Source organism: Sebastes fasciatus, chromosome 1 (assembly GCF_043250625.1).
Source record: "Sebastes fasciatus isolate fSebFas1 chromosome 1, fSebFas1.pri, whole genome shotgun sequence".
In the NCBI taxonomy this organism is placed as follows: domain Eukaryota; kingdom Metazoa; phylum Chordata; class Actinopteri; order Perciformes; family Sebastidae; genus Sebastes; species Sebastes fasciatus.
The window spans coordinates 19,537,367-19,559,743 of NC_133795.1; the positions used below are offsets into that span (position 1 = coordinate 19,537,367).

Below are 22,377 nucleotides of genomic sequence, written 5' to 3' on the forward strand. Positions count from 1 at the left end.
ACAAATATACAATATTTAGACCATTACATGGTTTACTCAACATAAACATTCTAAATGTGTCCCAGTTTATTTCCTGTTGCAGTGTATGTATATAATAACGTCAGCTGACAGGATAACATGGACCCAAGCTGTTGCCTATAGCAACGCAATTCCATTGAAATGCACTAAAAAAACGGAGCGTTTCAGATAGAGGGTGAATACAGGCATATTCAGGCAGACAGTATTGGGAAAATAAAGTTTTTAGTTTTTTTTAACATTACAGCATGTAAACATGTTCTAGTAGGAACACACCATAAGTATTCATAAGTATGAACCTGACAATAATGAGCACGATATGGGACCTTTAATTTAAAGTCAAGTACACCATACATCGAGAGAAACTGAACCCGTACAAAAACAATGCTGTAAAAAAAAAAGACACAACTTTTTTATTTATTTCTTATTTATTTGCACATATATAAAACTGCACAAAATCCAGTCAATGAAAAAAAAAAAAAAAAAGAAATGTGTCAGGGGAGGTCAAGAAGCCACAGGCTTATACAAAGGACCTCCCCCCATCCCCAGAAGAAAAAAAACAATAACAAAAAAGGAAGACGGATCTACCAGGGGTCAGCAACCTTTACTATTAAAAGAGCCATTTTAGGCAAAATAAAAAAAATTAAAAAATCTGTCTGGAGCCACAAAACATTTGAGCATTTTGATGAAGTTAACACAGCTTATAGTCTATGTATATAGTATATAAGTCTAATGCAGTGAGGGCCCAAGAGCAAATGTATGATGGAGTATTAGGGCCACATTGAGGGAAAAATAATCAGAGATTTACAGAATAAAGTCATAATATTCCGAGAAAAAAGTCGTAATATTACGAGAATAAAGTCGTAACTTACTAACTACGAGAAAAAAAGAAAATGATAAAATTACTATTTTATAATATTGACTTTATTCTCATAATACTATGACTTTTTTTCTTTTAAACTTATACTTTATTCTCCTAATATTACAACTTTTTTCACATAAACTTGTGACTTTATTCTTGTAATATTATGACTTTATTGTCGTAATATATTATGACTTTATTGTCATAATATATTATGACTTTATTTGTCATAATATATTATGACTTTATTGTCATTATATTAAACCTTTTTTTCTCATAAACTTGTGACTTTATTCTTGTAGTATTATGACTTTATTGTCATAATATTACAACTTTTTTTCTCATAAACTTTTGACTTTATTCTCATAATATTATGACTTTATTTTTTCGAAATCTCAGATTTATATTTTTATGTGGCCCTAATACTCCATCGTACCATAGACCTACAACAATGATAAATAACAATGAAAATGTAAATAATAAACAGTTATTCATTTCCATTTTTATAAATCCACATGGAGCCACTGGAGAGGAGCTAAAGAGCCGCTTGAGGCAGGTTGCAGACCCCTGATCTAAACTAACATAATTTACTAACATAACTAACAAAACAAAAAACGTAATTCAGGAGAGGTGTTTTATTTTGAAGGGCTGGAACAGGCCCTGTCAGCAGTGATCAGCTGACACACACTGAGAGGCTGCTTTACCTGACCAGACAGAGCTGACTGCACAGCACAGGGTGAGTACTGAGATAACTCCAGCTGAAATAATGAACTAAATACACACTGTTTGCAGTCCTGTTGTCCCTGTTTTACCACAAGTTAACTAAGGTAACGTTATCGGCTTTAAGACGCAGCTTCCTCTCCAACTTCAGAGAGAATGATTAGTTGACTAGCTAACAGGCCGGCTAGCTATTAATAGCATGCAACTGTTCCTCCTGCAGCCTTTAAGCAGGTTACAACAGCTGATGGTACCGTTACAGGCTGCTGGCCTGGTCTAAGTGGAGCCAGATGATTAGATTAGATGTATTCTCACTCGATCCTGGCATGACATGTGGTTTTAATGGTGTTATATGTGTGTTTGTGTCCTCAGAGTGAGCAGATAAATCACACCATGCTGCCTGATAAAGATGGTCCAGGTGTTGGAGGAGGACAGAGCTGTCCTGAGGGAGAGGATGTCTCTGTGAGTCTGTTCAGAGAGTACCTCCGTCTCAAGACTGTCCACCCAGAGCCTGACTATGGTGAGATCTCTTCATCATCCAAACACACACTGATAATATCAAAGCCATGCCCTTTGGAAAATGTCACAGTTTGATTTTTTTGGCATTTATTTAACCCATTTATTTTGGGGGATCAGAGTCAAAACAGTAGGAATCCCCCTCCGTTTACAGTATTTTAAAGGTCCCATATTGTGCTCATTTTCAGGTTCATACTTGTATGTTGTGTTTCTACTAGAACATGTTTACATGCTGTAATGTTAAAAAAAACCTTTATTTTCCTCATACTGTCTGCCTGAATATGCCTGTATTTACCCTCTGTCTGAAACGCTCCGTTTTAGCGCATTTTGACGGAATTGCAACAGAATTGCGTTGCTAGGCAACAGCTTGGGTCCATGTGTACTTCCTGTCAGCTGATGACATTCACATACACTTCAACCAGGAATAAACTGAGACACATTTAGAATGTTTACGTTTAAAATTGTGTCAAGGGTCTAAATATTGTATATTTGTGACATCACGAATGGGCAGAAATCCTGACGGCTTGTTTCAAATGCAGAGTTTCTGAATACGGGCTGTGTGTATTTCCCTGTGAATTGAGTGTTTCGATACTTACAGTATTTATATAGGACTTAAACCTGCTTTATAATAAAATAACATGAAAATCTCACTTTTTTATAATATGGGACCTTTTAAATGTTATTTTACTTCAAATATTATCACTCTCAGATCATATCACTTTACACAGCCACAGATATTTATATATATATATAAATATATATATATTTTTAGATATCCATTTAAAAGTAAACCCTCTAAAGTCCAGTGTGAAATGTATTTGCATTTATCACTTGTATCATCTTATGTTCAATGATTTATCATTGTCCAACTCTTATCTGCGTCAGTTAGACATTAAATACTTTCACATAGTGGTGTGGAAAAGAAAGCTGAGTATGGAAGTTTTTTATTGGACTTTATTAGTTGTAACCCACAGAAGACAATTCACAAATGAGTACCATGATCTGCAAATATTTCACTATCCATAAACATGTATTTTTGTATATGTGTGTTGTGTAAAGTCACATCCACAAAAATACAGGGCGATTTGCAAATACGCATAACTTACTCTGTAAATATGTATTTTAAGGTTTACATGTAAAGTGATATCTACACATTTGTGCATCTATTTTGCATTTGCAGATCGCTTCCTGTGCATTTGTGGATCATGGTACATATTTGTGGGATGTCTTCTGTGGGTTACAACTAATAAAGTCCAATAAAAACTTCCATTTTATTGAACCAAGGTTTTTTTTGGGATCAGAGTCAAAACAGCAGTTGGAATCCCCCCTCCATTTATAGTATTTTAAATGTTATTTTACTTCAAATATTGTCACTTTACACAGCCACAGATATTTTTTTTGTAGATATACGTTTAAAAGTAAACCCTCTAAGTCCAGTGTGAAATGTATTTGCATTTATCAATTGTATCATCTTATGTTCAATGATTTTATCAAAGTCCAACTCTTATCTGCATCAGTTAGACATTAAATACTTCCACATAGTGTTGTGGAAAAGAAAGCTGAGCTGCTGCTACTCTCACTTCACTGGTCAAACAAACATTGACTAAAGCAATGGGATCACACATGGTGACAGCTGAGATTGTTTTGTCTGCAGTATATTTGGCCTCACTCGTCATGATTGGAGACCCATTAGGCCATTTGTGTTGGTTCACGTTCATTTTCAGGACCTTGCATGCTGGAGGGACTGTATCTCCCAGTTGGTCTAGGAGCATTTGGGATCCCCAAGTAGTGAGAGCTAGGGAAAGTGGCTGGCTTAAAGGTCCCATATTGTAAAAGGTGAGATTTTCAGGTCTTTTACGTTATGAAGCAGGTTTAAGTGCTATATAAATACTGTTAAACTATCAACACGCTCAATATACAGAGAAACAGACACACCCCGTATTCAGAAATTGCGAGTTTGAAACAAGCCGTTAGAATTTCTGTCCATTTGTGATGTCACAAATATACAATATTTAGACCATTACACGGTTTTAAACGTAAACATTCTAAATATGTCCCGGTTTATTTCCTGTTGCAGTGTATGTAAATAACATCAGCTGAGAGGAAGTAAACATGGACCCAGACTGTTGCCTAGCAACGCAATTCCATCTTACATCTTTGCAATTCCGTTGCAATTTCATTGAAATTTACTAAAACGGAGTGTTTCAGACAGAGGGTAAATACAGGTATATTTAGGCAGACAGTACGGGGAAAATAATGTGTTTTTTGAACATTACAGCATGTAAACATGTTCCATTAGAAACACAAAATACAAGTATGAACCTGAAAATGAGCATGATATGGGACCTTTGAGCAGTGGTTCCCCAACCTGGGGGGCGCCAAATATCACACAGGGGTGCGCCAGGATTTGTCTGTCTGTCAAAATTGGATTTTCACACGTAACTAAAATCGTAATAACACGCTTACTAAGATAATTTATACAGAAGTCTGTATATAAAACTATTTAAAAAGAGGTATTTCTTTGCTTCTTAGTCGGCCACATTCTGTTTAAACATTGTATTTGTGCACAGTTGCAGATAAAGATCAGGCTACACTAATATTATTAGTATTATACGTTTTGTAGAATTAGATTCCAGTGGTGGCTGTATAGGACTGTTTCTGACTGGTGTGATCAAAACATTTCCAATAACTCCAGAGCAAGTCAAAATGTATTGAAAAAGAGATGTAAGATGTTGCTGTTATCATTTCCAAAATTCACAACATGTTTTTTTATGTAACAAAATATTCTGCTTCAATCCATATTTGTTGGAAGTTAGCCTTTCAAAAACTACATTTTCACTGCTGTCATAAAACAGCTTGCCGCACACAAAGGGAGGGCTGCACCTGTATTAACATGTCTAGTAGCATTCTAACAGCACCATAAATTACATTTATTTAAGAAGAATAACAAAAAATCAATTCCTCTAACATTATTATAGTAAATTATTTAAGTTGTTGCAAATGAAAAGAGCATATTTTGTATCTGCATTTGCTTGGCGAAACCTTCAAGACATCATCACTTTATTTATGTTGAAGAAGCTGATGAGTTAAACCACTGGGCTAAGGACCTTTAGGCTACTTTTCTCACCCGTTCACCTCCTCACACTGACCTGAAAGTGGCTGAAAATGGAGAAAAGCTTTATTTTCGTTCTCGTTACCAAAGTCCAACAGTTATGCCACAACTAGCAGCAGCAGGAATTAAGACTGTCTGCTGTTCTGAGAGGTTTTACACATTTACTAGTATTAAAACAGGTTGTTCTGCTATCTGTTTATTCATTTATAGATGCTGCTCTTCGGTTCCTGGACAGAATAGCAGAGGAGCTTGAGCTACGCATGAGAAAGATTGAGGTGTGTGGCAGTGATGATATAATTCATGTAGCAAACATTTGTTTACATGCTGCAAATACAGTATAGAAATTAGGAATACTTCTTACTCCTTATATGTCGTTCCCTCTCCCTGTAGGTTTGTCCAGGCAGGGTCGTATCGATCATGACGTGGGAAGGGACGAACCCGTCCTTGAAATCCATCTTACTGAATTCCCACACAGATGTTGTACCTGTTTTCCAGGTATGTCGTCTGTCTCTGTTTGTGGCGTTGCAATCCTGATTATCATCTGTAATAGACATGGTAAAAAAACAGATTTGATATCAATCTCTTCTCCAGGAACATTGGAAATACGATGCTTTCAGTGCTTTCAAAGATGCAGAGGGCAACATTTATGCCCGGGGATCACAGGACATGAAATGTGTAACTATACAGTGGGTATAAACTGACTTGATAACTTGTTTTATTAAACAGGATTTGAGCTTCACTTTTAATTTTGTTCTGTGAGAAACTGTTTTCAACCTGTTTTAACACAACCACTCCCTCAACCTGCATACTGTCAGTTCAGACTCCATTTCTTATTTGTGTCATAACTCTGTTGTTTTTTCTTTTTCTCTTTACAGGTTCATCCAGGCAGTCAGAAGACTGAAGGCAGAGGGACGGAAACTGATGCGCACTGTGCACTTAATGTTTGTTCCTGGTGAGATATCTGATTGTGCTTCCCTCCTCTGTTTGTAGTTTGTTGTCAAAGCATCTAAACACACTTCATCCACCCACACAGTTCACTTATTTAGACTGATTAGACCTCTTCTCAATACAGTGATGGTGTGTTCAGACTGGGCTTGATTGCCACCTTCCTCACTCTCCTGGTAGCTTTTTTACACCTGTTAAGGTGTGTTATGGAGAAGTGTGTCTGTAGCACTTCACAACATTTTGAATAAACACTAGGGCTGTCAAAATTAACACGATATTAACGCATTAACGCCACTAATTTCTTTAACGCATTAGCGCAACTTGCGATTTTGAGGTTGTAGCGGGCTCAGTTTTAAAGATAGAGTGAAGATACTGGCATCATATGAAACTAGAAAAACCTAAGAAATCTATTGGAAGTAGGCTAAATAATGCTCCAGACTTACGCTAAATTTTGGCGAGGAAAAACTGGCATGGCCATTTTCAAAGGGGTCCCTTGACTTCTGACCTCAATTGATTGATTTGCAATTAATTGCGATTAACTATGGACAATCATGCGATTAATCACGGTTAAATATTTTAATTGATTCACAGCCCTAATAAATGAAAACAACACTAATGTTGACACCAGAAGTCAAAGAGGAATGTCTCTGAGAAGGAAGATATTACACCGGTTATAAACTTTTCTCCAAGACAAAGAAAACCTTTTCCATTGATTACTTATTATATTTATAAGTTACCATCATTCTAACCAGTTGGCAGACAGGCGTGCGCTGATCACGCGTTAACATGAAATCTTCATGTGCTCGTCATGCAATGTTGTATTGTTCACACACACACACACACACACACACACACACACAAATTCAGTATGTCCACTAAACGAAGGCCTCTTTGTGTCCGTCACAGCACATCTGGTTTCTATGAGCTGAGGTGCAAGAATGTGAAAAGACAAACGCAATCCTCAACTATACCAAGTAGGAAAAGGGTACTATAAGAATACATTGATAACTTTAAAGATTACCTCTAAAGGTGTACCCTTCTGTTCAATGAAATTGCCCTGCAGGCAGCCCTGATAAAAGGATGTGATTTCATGGTTCTAAAGCGGGTAATTAATAAATATTGATCAGAGCGAATATAAACCAAACAGTGAATGAAAGTGACACTACAGTTTGTTGCCTGGTAGTGTGATAATGTTTACCATGGTGATCAAACATGCTAGAGAACTAACTTCTCCATTTCCATGAGAGTACAGCAGTGTTTCCATCAGCTGACCGAGCACATCGGCTCAGTCAAAGTTAAACAGTTAAACAAAGGTTGAACTCTGACCAGCGAGTTTGTTTGTGCTGGCTGGAGATCGCATCGAAACAGGAAACACATGACTTTGTCTGTAGTTTGGGCTTCAATAGAAGTGATTAGGGACGTCACAATACCAGCAATTTAGTAGTCTATACCAATACCAGTGAAATTCTGCGATTCTAGATTACCAATTTGATACCACGGTAAAAAACAAAAGTAAAACAATCAATCCCATGTACTTCAACATTCACTCCTTTATTACATTTAGGAAGTTAAACAGGTCATAATATCCTCTTTATTATCTATTTCATATTGCTATGAAAACATCTCCTTCAAACAACTGTATTTAATCAAGTTTCACGCCAAAAACTACATTTTACAAGATTAAATTTGAACACATGTAGCACAATGTACCATTATCAGGGAAAAAATAGATGCGCTATTAGTCTCTTACTGTACGTGCGGTGCTGTAGAAAAACGAGTACCGTCATGATTTCCGAATTTTGGCATCAACTTGGTACCAAACTGAATGTGCGTAGGACAGAAATGCGATTGCACCTTCAGGGTGAGACAGTTTAGACCTTTATCAGTCGGTGTGCTTCATTTGCCTGTGCCGGCTTGTTAAATATTGGCATGGGTGGAAAAACCTGCTTCAAGTGTGGTGCAAACAGCATCTGAGGCAGCAGGTGTGACGCTGAATCTCCATCAGCTGATAGTCAAACAGCTGCAGGGGGTGAAGATGAGATATGAACTTTAATCTTTTTACAACTTGCAAGTATTGGTGAAGACGTTGCAAGACCTTTTCCATTTAGATTCAGCCACTACAGCCATGTTTAATTTGTGTTTAATAGTCTATATTGATTATGAGGCTGTTGGTTCATGTGGTATTTTGTCTATTTACCATACAAAGCCTTGGATTCAAGTCTGCATAAGCGACGTGCCGTTTTGCTGCCCAATTGAAATAGACAACGGCACAAACCAGCACTGTGCAAGTTGGGTTTTAGAGCGCGCCTGTTGGTACGTGGAGTTTGACTTCATGTGATTCCCAATATAGTTTCAACCTGAGCAGACGTCTAATCAGCCAGAATGATTGAAAACACCTGTTTGGGTTTAATTAGAATATAATTTGTTCTCCAAAACTACTACTACTACTTCTACTACAAGTCAAACTATATCCTTGCCAACTGTGAGCATTTTGGCAAATACTAATATGTATATTTTCTTTCTTTTTAGACGAAGAAGTTGGAGGTCACAAAGGAATGGAAACATTTGTGAAGCATCCGGAGTTCCAAAACTTAAACATTGGCTTTGCGCTTGATGAAGGTAAATATATAACTGTTTGCAACATCTTTTTAAAAGTTAATGAATAAGGACCTGAAATTGGATTCAGTTATTGAGTTTATACCATGACCACAGAAAATTCTGTTTTCTGTTTAGTTGGCAGCTGTCTGTTAAAAAATTTATATCTGGACACTTCAAAGATTCCTGCCAGTAGTATAATCACTCTAGATCATTGTGCAAGGTGCAGTATATTAAACTGCAGGTTACTATAGCAACAACACATTTGCTTCGTGCTACATTACCAGTAAATCACTGGTGAAATTAAGCTAACGGACTACAAATAAACTTTAGACAATTAATGCTATTTAAAGTCATCCTCCCTTTTTGCCTTTGGTGAGGCTGTTTGGTTTAATGCCCTCCAAGGTCAAATGAAGGATTCAGAGAAGGAAACATCACGTCTTGTTGTGGCATCCTTAAAGCTGAAATAGGCGAGATCGGAACAAATATGATTTTAAAAAAAAGTTATTTTTATAAAACGGTCGCTTTATCCTGACAGTAGTACATGAAACAGGTAACCTGAAAAAAAAAATCATGTGCCTCTGTGTCCTCCGGTGCTCCTAACGGCATCTGCAAGATTTCACAGACCGGAGGAAAACAAGCAGTAAGAGCTGATCTGAGATCTGCTGTCTATGAGAGCCGGCTGTCAATCACTTGCAAACTCCGACCGAACGGTCAAACTAGGCAGCGCTGATCAAATATGAATCAATATTATGTTACGTTAATACCTATTTCTCGCCTCAAATGTTTTCAGAAACATCTCGTAGAGCACGGCTTAGCTGTAAAATGAGAAAGTTTACTGTCATAGAGGAGTAAAGAAACCAGAAAATATTCACAAATTAACAAGCTGGAATCAGAGAATTTGACTTCTTTTTTTTAAGAAGTTACTCAAACTAATTAGTCGATTATAAGAATAGTTGCTGATTAATTTAATAATTGACAATTAATCGATTAATCATTTCAGCTCTACAGTATAATTTATTGAATTGTGCAATAGGAGTATATTTAAGTCTGTGAGAAATCCATTATGTCAGTAATTTGATAGATATATCTATCGCCCATACCTAGGCAAATGTTTACTGTGTCCAGAATGAACCTGCCTGCATAGTGGTGTTTAATACAGAGACAGTATTTGATTTGGTCTGATGTGCACAGAGTCATACAGTATGTCAGATGTGTGGTGGTCATTGGAGTCGAAGTCTGACAACCACATATTTAGATGTTATCATGTTACCCACTGTGTCAAATTACCCTTTATTGATTTTGAAGCAAATGTGTGCTGAAATTCAGTCCCTGCTTGTGGAGGCTCATAAACCCTCCTGTGGTGTAGTTAGTAATCTGTACGTGATCAACTTCTGTCCTTTGCCCCACCATTAGTCCTTTCTATCGTTATCTTTATGCACTAGACTACTGTTAAATGTTAAAGGTGTTTTATCTGTCTACATGTGTTCTGTAGGTCTGGCCAACCCTGGCGAGGCCTTCACTGTGTTTTATGGAGAGAGGAACCCCTGGTGTGAGTATAAAATACATAGAGCAAGAGACTTCCACTATCTTATCAGACTCCAGGATTGTTGAAGGATTATAAAGTTTATCTTGAATCAAGCAGAATGACTTCCTCTTTCCAGGGATTACAGTCCACTGCCCAGGCAGTCCAGGTCATGGGTCCAGGTTTGTGGAGAACACATCTGCTGAGAAGCTGGTAACTGTCAATGCCATTCAACCAGTTAATAAAACTGTTTAATCATTAAAAAAGACCTGTTGTTACACGGACTGAGAAAGGATAGTATCAGTGACCATACTGCCTTATATCCTCCTCAGCGCCAAGTCATAAACTCCTTCCTGGACTTCAGAGAGAAGGAGAAAAACAGGTGAGATTGAACTGCTTACATCTTGATTTATTACATAATGTATATAGAAATACATATTTTTCTCTTTAATCACAATCATATTTATAACACCTGATCTGCTTTGTGCAGTTATTTACAAAATGTGAGCTTTAAGGCTTGATTCCCTACATGAAGTCCCAGTGTGTAAGCCCACCCTATGCTGCTTTTCAAACAGCTGTATTGACATGTTGACTATTCCAGCTGTGCAAGAGTTGCTCTGAATGGCTTGTGTATCTGTTTATGGCTGGTTCCTCCCAGAGTAATGCTACTGAGATGTTTTAATGAACCATGTGTTGTGTACAGTAAAAAATGCTGCATTCATGTTCAAAGTTGAAGAATGAAGGAAGTCCTGTTTTATGGACGAACCTGTGCTTAAATTTAACAAAATAATGACACTAAAAATGAAGGGACATTCATAAAATAATAATGAAATGCAAATGTTCCACAAATACCTGAAAAACAAACCTAAATTTGTAAGATCTGGGATTTAAACTAGTTGGTCTTTTACCGTACAGGGACATGTGGCTTGTCTCGTAATAATGCATGTTAATGCTTTATTTTACAGGGCTTTAATTTTCTTTATTCCCAGGATTTTATGTACTCAACACAACTAACTAAACTCTAAAATATGAGTTTTATAACATTGCCTCATAGTCCCTATAATTAGTACCAAATTACATAATCCTCTCCAGGAAACTTTCAAGGGAATTATTATGAAATCATGGACGTGTAAAGAAATTGTAAGACATTTCACGAATTCGGCTCCTGGTCATTTAAAAGAAATGCTAATCAGCCATTATGTGTTGTGTCCCAGAGACACAAATGAACATGAGCAGAAACGGCGAGCTGCTAATTAGATCTTTGCGACAAAGAAGTACTACCGTGTGTGTGTGTGTGTGTTTGTATTTCAGGCTAAATACCAGTGAGTGTTTCACGCTCGGTGATGTCACCACAGTGAATATGACCATGATCAAAGGAGGCGTGGCCTACAACGTCATCCCAGCTGAAATGGACGTCAGCTTTGACCTGAGAATACCACCCACAGTAAATCTACAGGTGTGTACACATGCATGTTTGTATGAGTGTAAGTTTGTGTTTGTCTGTGTGACTCATGCAGACGTCTGATCTACAGGCAGATGCGTCAGTGTATGAAACAACCTGCAGCTCAATGTTAACTCTAAACTAACCTCTAACTTGTTATTATTATCCTCCCAGGAGTTTGAAAGACAGATCAAACAGTGGTGCAAAGAAGCAGGAGAAGATGTTACATATGAATTTGCTCAGGTCAGTGCACTTAAACTCAGTTATAAAAGTGCTGTTGCTTTGATCCTGTCATCAAATAGATTAAATTAGCTGCCATCCGTTGCAGAAACATATGAACCAGAACCTGACTTCTACAGAGGAGAATGATCCTTGGTGGAGCGCCTTCAGTGCGGCCTGCAAGGCAATGTGAGTACACTGTACACACACTAACGCATAATCTGTTAGTGATGTCAACATTTCTGTGTGCAGATGCAAATACAAGGCAGATGTTGCCTAAAGACCGTAGAAATATAATTTTCCATTGACACTATCCACTAGATCACCATTTTCCAAACTTTTTTTGTGAGAAGAGCGAAATTGTGCATAAATGAACGTTCCTGACCGTTTTTACTGCCATTTCCGCATCACCTTATATTATCTTGATCATTTCGAATAGATGCACGTTTGATAAATCACAACTTTGTTTTTTATGCACCTGTTATTGAAAACATATACACATCAAATACTTTATAAATGAGACCAAATAAATGCATTTAGGTGGAATTAACTGGCTTTAATTCTTTTCCTCTCAACAGTAAAACAAACTGAATGTACGCTAGCCTTTCATATTAGATTCAATGTTATAAGTAGGCTACGTTATCAGAACAATACAGGTTCCCTCATGTGGCTCAAAGGTGAACTGCAGATATAGATCAATAGATCTTGAATTTCCCTCAGGATCAATAAAGTATCTATCCATCTATCCATCTATCCATCCATCTATCTGTTAAATAAAAGACTACGGAAGAAATTCTGCTAATGTATTTGGCGACCCAAATAAAATATCCTGCGACCCACCTGTGGGTCCCGACCCAGTGTTTTGGGAATGACTGCATTAGAAAAAGTAAAAGCTACAATAGATTGTGACAACTTTTTAAATTTCAATTATGGCTCCATCTACACCTCCCGTTCTATCTAATTCAACACAGGTGAAATGAGTTTAGGGTTAATTGTCCTCAATCAGTGTGTGTATGCATTTTCAGTTGAGCCTTGCGGAGTCATTTCACTGTCTACACAACAGAAACTTTGAGCAATCAAACTCTTTCTGTGCGTTCCAATACCTATAGTACCATACTATTTAATATGCCAGAAAAAGATTTAGTATGTCCCAAATAATACATAGTATGTCAAATGCAGTATGCCAAAAATACCAGGATGTCCTACTACATCTGGTCGCACTTTGCAGTATGCAAGCCAGCATGCTTTTCTGACTATTCTGACCCACAATCCTCTGCACAGCGGATATATGAGCAAGTTCAAGGGGCAGTGTTATGATGAAGTACTATGTCCCAATTGTATGCATACTGCGTGCAGCAGTACGTACTTTGTAAAGGCAGCTGCAGCATGTACTAAAAGTAAAAAGAAAAAGCATGTGATTTGGAACATGGCCATAGTCGGCTGTTTAGTGGATTATAAAATACGAATTTTGTCTCTATTTTTTTGCTTACACAAGCCTTTTAATGCATTCGCCCCATGAGGTTTCACACCTTAACTGCAAATGATCACACAGCTCCCACAACCCTCTTCTCTTGCTTAGAAAGAACTGCGTTGTCTGTCCTGTCTAGTTACTTGTCTCAGCATCTGAAGAAAAGCAGATTGCCTGTGTCTAACACAGGCTGTAGTGCTTCTAGGATATGTTTTTGAAAATGTAAACCATGAAGGTACTGTAGGGCTGTACTGAATCTGTCATTCTTATCATGTAAACTATATGTCAATGTCTCCGTCACTATAGGAACGTAACTCTGGAAAAGGAGATATTTCCAGCTGCCACAGATAGCCGTTTTATCCGAGCGGTGAGTATAAGTGAACATTTTATTCTTTAATGTAGCTATTCCACTCCTTCACTTCTGTTCCCGGTAATCATTTTTGTTTGTTGAATGTAGGTGGGTATCCCTGCGATCGGCTTTTCCCCGATGAACCGGACGCCAATCCTGCTGCACGATCACAACGAGTATCTGAACGAGCGAGTCTTCCTGAAAGGCATCAGCGTGTTCGAGAGGCTCATCTCAGCTCTCGCCAGTGTTCCTGCCTTTCCTGATGAGGCTTAGACGAGTCTTAGTTTTAATCCTCTCTAAAAACATATTTCACCGATGATATGAATATTTAACTTGAAAGTTTTTGCAGAGATTACCAAAGAATAATAACATGTATATCATTAAGCCAAACTGAGCACTTAGCCATTGGTACTATTGCTTTTTTTTTATGATTCTCAGGATATAGGCACAGTAAGCTTTGCATTACTCAGTATGGCAGCAGTTTTTTTAACAACATACTTATTGTATGTCAACATTGTTGATTGAGTGTGCCTGTGTGTATGCAGTCTTAAAGCTATATCACCTATTGTGTAAACAATGTTTTCCATTAGTATGGAAAAATCAACTTACTAAAATGTGAAGACGAATTTAATTGCCACTTTTTAAATTAGCTTGATTTTAAAACTATGATTCTACAGATATAATTTTATTTAATAAACTGGAATTGAATAAATATATTTGTTCATTACTTTCATGTTCATATTTTCTTGTACAGAAGTGTCTGATGCCTACACTGACTGAGACCAATGAATGAGCAGCAGGATTAGAGCTGCGTTATGGAGGCAGATTTCTGACTGCCTACGGCAAAGACATTTAACCTCCAAACAACCATCTGCTTCAAGGACAGGCAATACAATTTACTGTAATTACATCGATAAAAATGTCCAAACATAAGTTAAAGCTGTGAATCTATCGGTGCAGCCCTCAAATTATCACGAAGTGCTCCCCAAAATTACCAATAGGTACCGTGTTTGGGTGTTGTGATGGAGAGTCCAGCCTACAAACAAGTCTGAATTAAAGCTATTACTACACAAAGTGTCCTAAAGGAGGCAAAGAGGCTGAATACAACGCTGCTAGCGACATGGCTCGATGGCAAGGTCGGTCATTCGGTTGATTGGTCCACCAACAGAGTGAAATATCTCAACTGTTGGATGGGTTGCCAAAAACAGACATTGATGCTCCCCAGAGGATGAATTCTACAATACTGACTGGTGATCCACTGACTTTTCCTCTGCCACCAGCAGGTTGACATTTTTGGCATCTAGTGAAATATCTCAATATCTACTGGATCGATTAACAACACAAACTTTGATATAGATATTCATCATGAATTGTATCACTTTAGTGATCCCCCTCTTACTTTTTTTTATCCAGCACCATCATCTGGCCCAAATTTAATATTTTCACGTAAAATCTAATAATCAATTACCTGCAAAACTAATATCATTCCCATCAGCCTCAGCTGTAGCCTACTTTTAGTGCTATTTAGCAAAAGTTAGCATGCTTACACGCTAAATAAAGATTTTGAACATGGAAAACATGGCTATGTTTCAAAGATCTTATTTTATAATCCACTAAACAGCAGACTATGGCTCCGTTCCAAATCACATGCTTTTTCTTTTTACTTTTAGTACATACTGCAGCTGCCCTTACAAAGTACTGTTGCCTGCAGTATGCATACAATTGGGACATACTTTGACCCTCTTGCTCCTATATCCGCTGTGCAGAGGATTATGGGTCAGCCAGAAAAGCATGCTGACTTGCATACTGCAAAATATGACCAGATGTAGTAGGACATCCTGATATTTATGACATACTGCATTTGACATACTATGTATTTGGACATACTAAATCTATTTCTGGCATATTAAATGGGATGGTAGTATGGGTTTTGGAAGATTGGAACGCACATTATACCTGCTAAACATCAGCATGCTAGCATTGCCATTGTAAGCATGTTAGCATGTTGACGTTAGCTTTTAGCTTGAAGTACCACTGTGCCTAAGGGCATTTTCACAGAGCCGCTTGCATATAGGCTATTGTAGACACTGTGTCTTGTGTCATACCAATGCAGTCAAATATCATAATAGTAATTAGAATGATGAATTTCATATTGCTCTGACAGAGAAACCTAAATAATTGCATTTTAAAGGTCCCATATCGTGCTCATTTTCAGGTTCATACCTGTATTTTGTGTTTCTAATAGAACATGTTTAGATGCTGTGATGTTCAAAAAACTTTATTTTCCTCTTACTGTCTGCCTTATTATACCTGTATTTACCCTTCTGTCTGAAACACTCTGTTTTAGTGCATTTCAATGAATTTGCAACCGAATACCGTTGCTAGGCAACAGTTTGGGTCCATGTTTACTTCCTGTCAGCTGATGTTATTCACATACACTGCAACAGGAAATAAACTGCGACACATTTAGAATGTTTATGTTTAAAATCACGTATATTGTATATTTGTGACATCACAAATGGACAGAAATCCTAACGGCTTGTTTCAAAAGCACAATTTCTGAATACGGGCTATATGTATTTCTCCGTATATTGAGCGTTTTGATAGTTTAACAGTATTTATACAGCACTTTAACCTGCTTTATAATGTAAAAGACCTGAAAATCTCGCTTTTTACAATATGGGACCTTTAAAATCTATTAGAACAAGACAAAGCTTAAAAATTGACCTGCATCAATGCTTAGCGTAGCTAAAACTGTGTTTCTACAACAAATCACCTAAACAAAAGGTTATTTGCATTTTGTTTTGGTAAAGGAGGTTGCACTTCAACAATGTCCAAAGTCCAATAAGCATAAAAAATATGATAGGGTAGCACATCCCAGATTTAAAAATCAAGGACACAATACTAGCATTTCACTTGTTTATATGGGAAATGCTAGTTTTTGTCCTCCTTGATTTTGAAATCTGGGATGTGCTACCCTTTCATATTATTTCTTGTTATTTGCATTTATTTGAGAGAACTTGCCTTTAATTAGGTAGAAGAAATGGAGAATTGTTGTAAACAAGGGTGTTGTGTAATGGAGATGCAATAAGGGAAATTAAAGATGTCTTTTCATACGTAATGCTGTTTACATGAGACAAAGGTCGCTCTCATCCACAGTTCAGCTCCCTTTGGAGTTGTCGTCCAATTAACAGTGTACGGCTCTCCGAGGGGGACTGGCAGGAAGACTGCAGTCAGTAATTAGTCTTCTCTCTCCCCAGGACATGACAGCAGTATTAGCACATGGGGCCGTCAGGGAGACGACTAAAAGCTGAACCCACATCCTTCCTCCCAGAGGGGGCTGGAATAGGTGCAGTCATCCTGTCGAGCGAGCGAGCTGTCGAGCATCTGAATGCCTTGCTGCGGAAAAACAGGTGCTGTTAACCAGTTCATTGATGTAAAGTTCCACATCTCTCTGTTTCAGGAAAGCTTTTCATGAATTTGGTACAGCAAAAGCAATTCTACTGTAAAATTGCAGCCAGGTCCTTCTGCTTTGAGGCCAAAGAAGTCATTTATATGCATGTTATTTCTCAGGAAATAACAGTTGCTCCCTCTTGCTCTCGCTCCCTCGTTCAGAGGTCAGGATCAGATTCAATAACAGCAAATTTGAGGCGAGATGAGGTGGGGATTCAAGTCTCGGTCAAGGACGCCTGAGCAGGGAGCTTACCCACATGGAGAGATTTAACCTGACTCCTGCACTCTCTCCACACACACCCTGCTGTGGATTTATCAGCCTCAATATCGTAATATACAACAACAAACAAGCTCTCAAAGACAGGGACTGACTTGCACCTATGGCTGTGACCTGTATTAAATGGATGAAATGAAAAGGTAAGAAATCACCATGGAGAGGGAGAATACGTGTACTTTCTTATAATAAAATAGGTAAAAAATCATCTGTGAATCGACAAAATCAATCTCCATTTCACTGTCCTTACTGTAGCTTTATTTTTCTTCAATATCACAGTGTTGAGTCTCGGCTCTCTGGTTTTCATGCTTCTGAGGAGAGCTGTTTATATTCACAGATGCTGCAGTGTATGAAGGGAAATGCATACTGTCTTTATATCTTCCAGCTGAATGCCATTTCTCTCTACTGTGCAGTCCTGCTGTGCAACTGTCCTCTGAAGGTAATTACAGCCAAACCCTTTTATGATAGCCGCATCATTCTCCATTAAGTGGCATTTAATTGTTGTCTGTGTCAGAGATTGCAGTTCCACAATCACTATACTGTGGTCAACACATTCGGTTGTCCTGTTTTTCATTATTGTTCTGGTTTAGGATATTTATTTTTGCACATAATCTGAATGTCTACAGCAGGAAAAGAGAAGGGTTTAATGAAGATTAGATCTGGATTGAAGAGGGTATTAATCTTTACATGTGAAGCATTACTGACTACCATTTGAAGACGTTGAGGAATCCCGTCTAATTAAATGTATATATAGACAGGCTGTGACTTGTTAGGCTACATGATTACATAACTGTTTGTAAAGGGTTGACAGATGGGAGTGAAGCTCCATCCTCAGTCATTGATCACATAATGAGTCAATAGTAAAGTACATTAGTTGACTTCCATAACTAAATGGGTTGTAAAAGAGTCAAAACAGATTTATATTTCTCTATAACCTCCAAGCAGATGATGAAATAACTGACATTCTCATGTTCACACACTTGTTTTTCCACTCTTGTTCATTTTCAACTCCTCTGTTTTCCTGTTTTCTGTCCTGCTACACATTTCATTTTTCTTATTTTCCATGCAACATTTCTCAGTTTCTTTCTTGTTTATATAGAGCATGTCTAAAATGTCTGGCCAGCGCGTCATGTGTTACATCATTTAAGGTCTCCCATTGCCACACTCATCTCTCTGTTTACTTTGTTGTTCCTGCACAGCAGAGAGATCATTGTGTGCAACTATCGGAGCCACTACGTCTTAATATGTAGTCATATGTTTTTATGATCGGCTAAATATTCAACTGAATGGTGTCAGCCTCTTTCATCACTCTTGCAATTGCTCCAATCTGTATTCTGTTTGATTTTAACAGGCTGGACATGAGATACATACTTAGAATATGTCCTTCTTATCAGAATATATATATATTTTAATATAATGATATGTATGCAAAATGAGAAATAGATAATAGACAGGTGTGACTAATAATATTCACAATGTTTCTGTTCCATTTAGGTGCACAGCCAACCTGCTCGACACCAGCGCAGAGGCACTGTCGCAGCTACAGTGTGTTTAACAAGTCGGACTGTCTGCTGTGAGGAAGGCTTTCTGATTAAATGTATGCTGGGAAAAGGGAGGGTGAGAAATAATAAAAAGACCCAGTAAGTGGGAGAGAAAAACAAATTTATTTTTAAGTGATCGCAAGTAAAGGAAGAAATAAACTGTATTTCTATACCATGCTGTTTATGAATTTTATTCTGAAATCTCCTTAAATTATTTAACACAATCTATTATGTATTTATACGTCATAATGCAAAGGGTAGTTGTGTGCCCATCCTATATTTAGGCCAGATGCAGGATTCAACAACCATACTGGACTGAAAAGCAATGTACTGTATATGCACTTATGCATTCGCTCATACTTTTCACTTTAAATAGCCATGCTTTTTTACACATCTGGGGCTCCATAATTTAGTGCTCACCCCCGAGGAGTGCATGGTGGAATAAGCTGTTAGGGAGCCTCAAGAGAGAAATTAGCTGCTGGGCCTCCTGTTGACACCCCGCCTACCACATTGTGTATGTACCTGTCACCTCCATGTTCCCATTTAGTACAATGCCCAGAGCAGACTATACAGAGCAGCTTCAATAGTCCATTTTCACAGCAGACATTTTGACATGTCATTGTAGGAGAAGCACAACATGTAACACTAACAATGACTGCATTCAGTTCTTACTTACTCCAGCTATAAGTCACAATCTCTGCTGTGAAAAAAAGGCCTATACCATGTCCAAAATCCATACTACATATTAATTATATGCAGCATAGACCTACCACTAATTGTCATGGTATAAGACAGTGTTTTAGCTTACTTGTAGTACACAAAAATATCAACATACTTTACTATTTTATACGAATAGGAAATGATCAGTATGTGCGACATCGGACTTCAATAAAACTGTGAAATGTCCCTGCCTGACAGTCAAAATGTCTTTCTTATGATTTACTGTTTTCCTTTCTGGATCTGCGTCACCACAACCCATCATTTTTCTTTTTCAGTTGTGAGCAGCTCTTCCATTTCACTTGTGAATTGTCTAAGAATAGTTTTGACAGCACACTCACAAACTCACTGTATCCAGTATACATCCTATGGTTTGAGAATACTTTACTCAATTCTGATTGGTCAATCATGGCGTTCTGCGGTCTGTTATTTCTTTATAACAGACCGTTGCTATGGGCGAAGTTCTGATGTCGGACTCTGGCGGACCGTTTTTGTGTCAAATTATTGATTTCTTCTTCCTTCAGGGTCAGGGTTTCTTTCACAACAATGACCGACTCAAGACTCAAGACTTTAAAACGGAGCCTACTACAACCTACCTGCCTTAGAAATAATATTACATGTCCTTTCTCCTTTCAATTTGGCGTTAAAACAAATTTGCGTTAACGCCTTATTATCTCGTTAGCTTTGACAGCCCTACTTATCATATGATTTTTAATGTCAAATCTTGAAGGTGCTATTGATAACATTGATAACATTCAGTCACTAGATGTTGTATTCTCCCTCCTCGTTCCATTGCATTTACTTCACAACAAGTAGTTGCCAGGCACTTACCGTCAATCTCAGCCATTTATCCGTTTTTTCCACACTAACTGATGACCCAGAGATACCATGTGATACCAATGTTGTTTTACTATTGGCTCACAAGCCATGTTAGAAGTGGGAACCAAACATCAGATTTCTCCCACAGAGATAAACAAAACATTTATTTTGGACCCGTCAAGATTTTAAAATGATTAATTCACAATCATCATATTTTTTTCAGGGAAATCCATACTTTTATTCTGCACCTTTCAAAAACAATATTTGTCTACATAAAAATGTCATCAATAAGACCTTTAAAGCTTCAGTGGATATAAATAAATCAAATTAGGTATGATTAAAAAAAGCAGGTAATCTGAAAAAAAAATCATGTGCCTCTGTGTCCTCCGGTGCTCCTAATGGCATCTGCAAGATTTCACAGACTGGAGGAAATCAAGCAATCGGAGCCGAGCTGGAGTCTTGCCGTCTCTGAGCAGCTGTCAATCACTTGAAAACTCCGATCAAAAGGTCAAACTAGGCAGCGCTGATCAAATATGAATCAATATTCTGTTACTGTAATGCCTGTTTCTCACCTCAAATGTTTTCAGAAACTTCTTGTAGTGTACTGTTTAGCTGCAAAATGAGAAAGTTTGTGACCCGGCAGCCATGTTGAGATCAGTTGAGGAAATACCAAGCACCGCCCACCATCTGGAGCACAGCCAATAGGAACGCTCTCTATCTGAAATGACCTGTGATTGGCCAAAGTCTCCAATCACAGACTAGAAAACAGAGCCACGAGGAGGTGCAGAAGTCTAGTTTTCTCTCAGAACACTTTAAGATAAGATAAGATAAGATGAACCTTTATTAATCCCCGGAGGGAAATTCAGGTGTCAAAGCAGCAACATCAGCAAACAGAGTGAAACACAGGAGAGGTAAAGGTATACAAAAATTATAAAAACAATAAATAGAGATATAAGAGATACAGCGTGAATGGGTGAACATAGTGTGTGCAGTCCGTCAATAAATAAATGTAGTATGTACAATAAATAAATGTAGTATGTACATATGTGCAGTCTATAAAGTGGTATATAGGATGTATAGTGTAAAGTGAGCCAGTGGTTACAGTCCAAGATGGTTGCAGATAGTGCGTGTTTAAAGTTCTTAAAGTCCTCATAGTTCTCATATCATTAATTACAATATGCGGAAAGGTTGTCATATATTCTTTTACCCAATGATGCCAAAAATATTCTGCCCACTGCAGGTTTATTCTTAACACTAACTATATTAATTAAATTACCAAAAACCACAAGGTGACTTCTTCTGGGGGCCCCTGCAGGTGTCAGGGTGTGGGATGCATGCAGCCTTGAGGGGAAACACTTTCTTCATTATGTTGCATTCAGGGACCTTTTGCATCCTCCTCCTTCTGGCCTACAGTATACCCCACACACTGTTAAGAATTTCCCAGTAAAATAACAGTAAAGAACTGGCAGCAGGGTTGCCTTTATGTTACCGTAAAATTAACATTATCGCTGAAATTTACAGTTTTGTACTGTTAATGAAAAATACAGTTTGAACTGTTTTATTTTTTTATTAATTTCACAGTATTTTACAGTTAATTTACTGTTTAAAGATATATTATATAGCTGTTTTTCACCTTTCTTTTACATTATTTTACTGATTTGTTTTAATGCACTATTTAGGTTATGTTTTTTACATACATTTTAATAAACATTATTGTTTGCCTAGATGAATAGACTTAGCAGGTTACAGACATAGGAATAGTCACACTAAATACAATTAAAGGCACTTTTTAGGAAAAAGGCTATAATA

The 22,377-nt window shown here is 37.6% G+C and overlaps 1 protein-coding gene and 1 long non-coding RNA gene across 2 annotated transcripts; both read left to right on the plus strand.

Annotated features, from left to right (window-relative positions):
* The first annotated feature begins 1,514 nt into the window (after positions 1–1,514).
* On the plus strand, positions 1,515–14,491 carry LOC141768334 (aminoacylase-1-like). The gene is made up of 15 exons (XM_074636534.1): positions 1,515–1,613; positions 1,967–2,114; positions 5,433–5,497; positions 5,613–5,717; positions 5,814–5,908; positions 6,098–6,174; positions 8,697–8,786; positions 10,258–10,314; positions 10,427–10,500; positions 10,620–10,669; positions 11,599–11,743; positions 11,903–11,971; positions 12,057–12,136; positions 13,722–13,782; positions 13,873–14,491. The coding sequence occupies exons 2-15, from the start codon at positions 1,988–1,990 to the stop codon at positions 14,035–14,037; spliced, it is 1,260 nt and encodes a 419-aa protein (XP_074492635.1). The 5' UTR covers positions 1,515–1,613; positions 1,967–1,987; the 3' UTR covers positions 14,038–14,491.
* A 3,009-nt stretch (positions 14,492–17,500) lies between these two features.
* Positions 17,501–19,126, plus strand: LOC141768339 (uncharacterized). Its single transcript, XR_012594056.1, has 3 exons — positions 17,501–17,634; positions 17,829–17,930; positions 18,986–19,126. It is a non-coding gene; the product is annotated as an uncharacterized LOC141768339 (long non-coding RNA).
* The last annotated feature ends 3,251 nt before the right edge of the window (positions 19,127–22,377 follow it).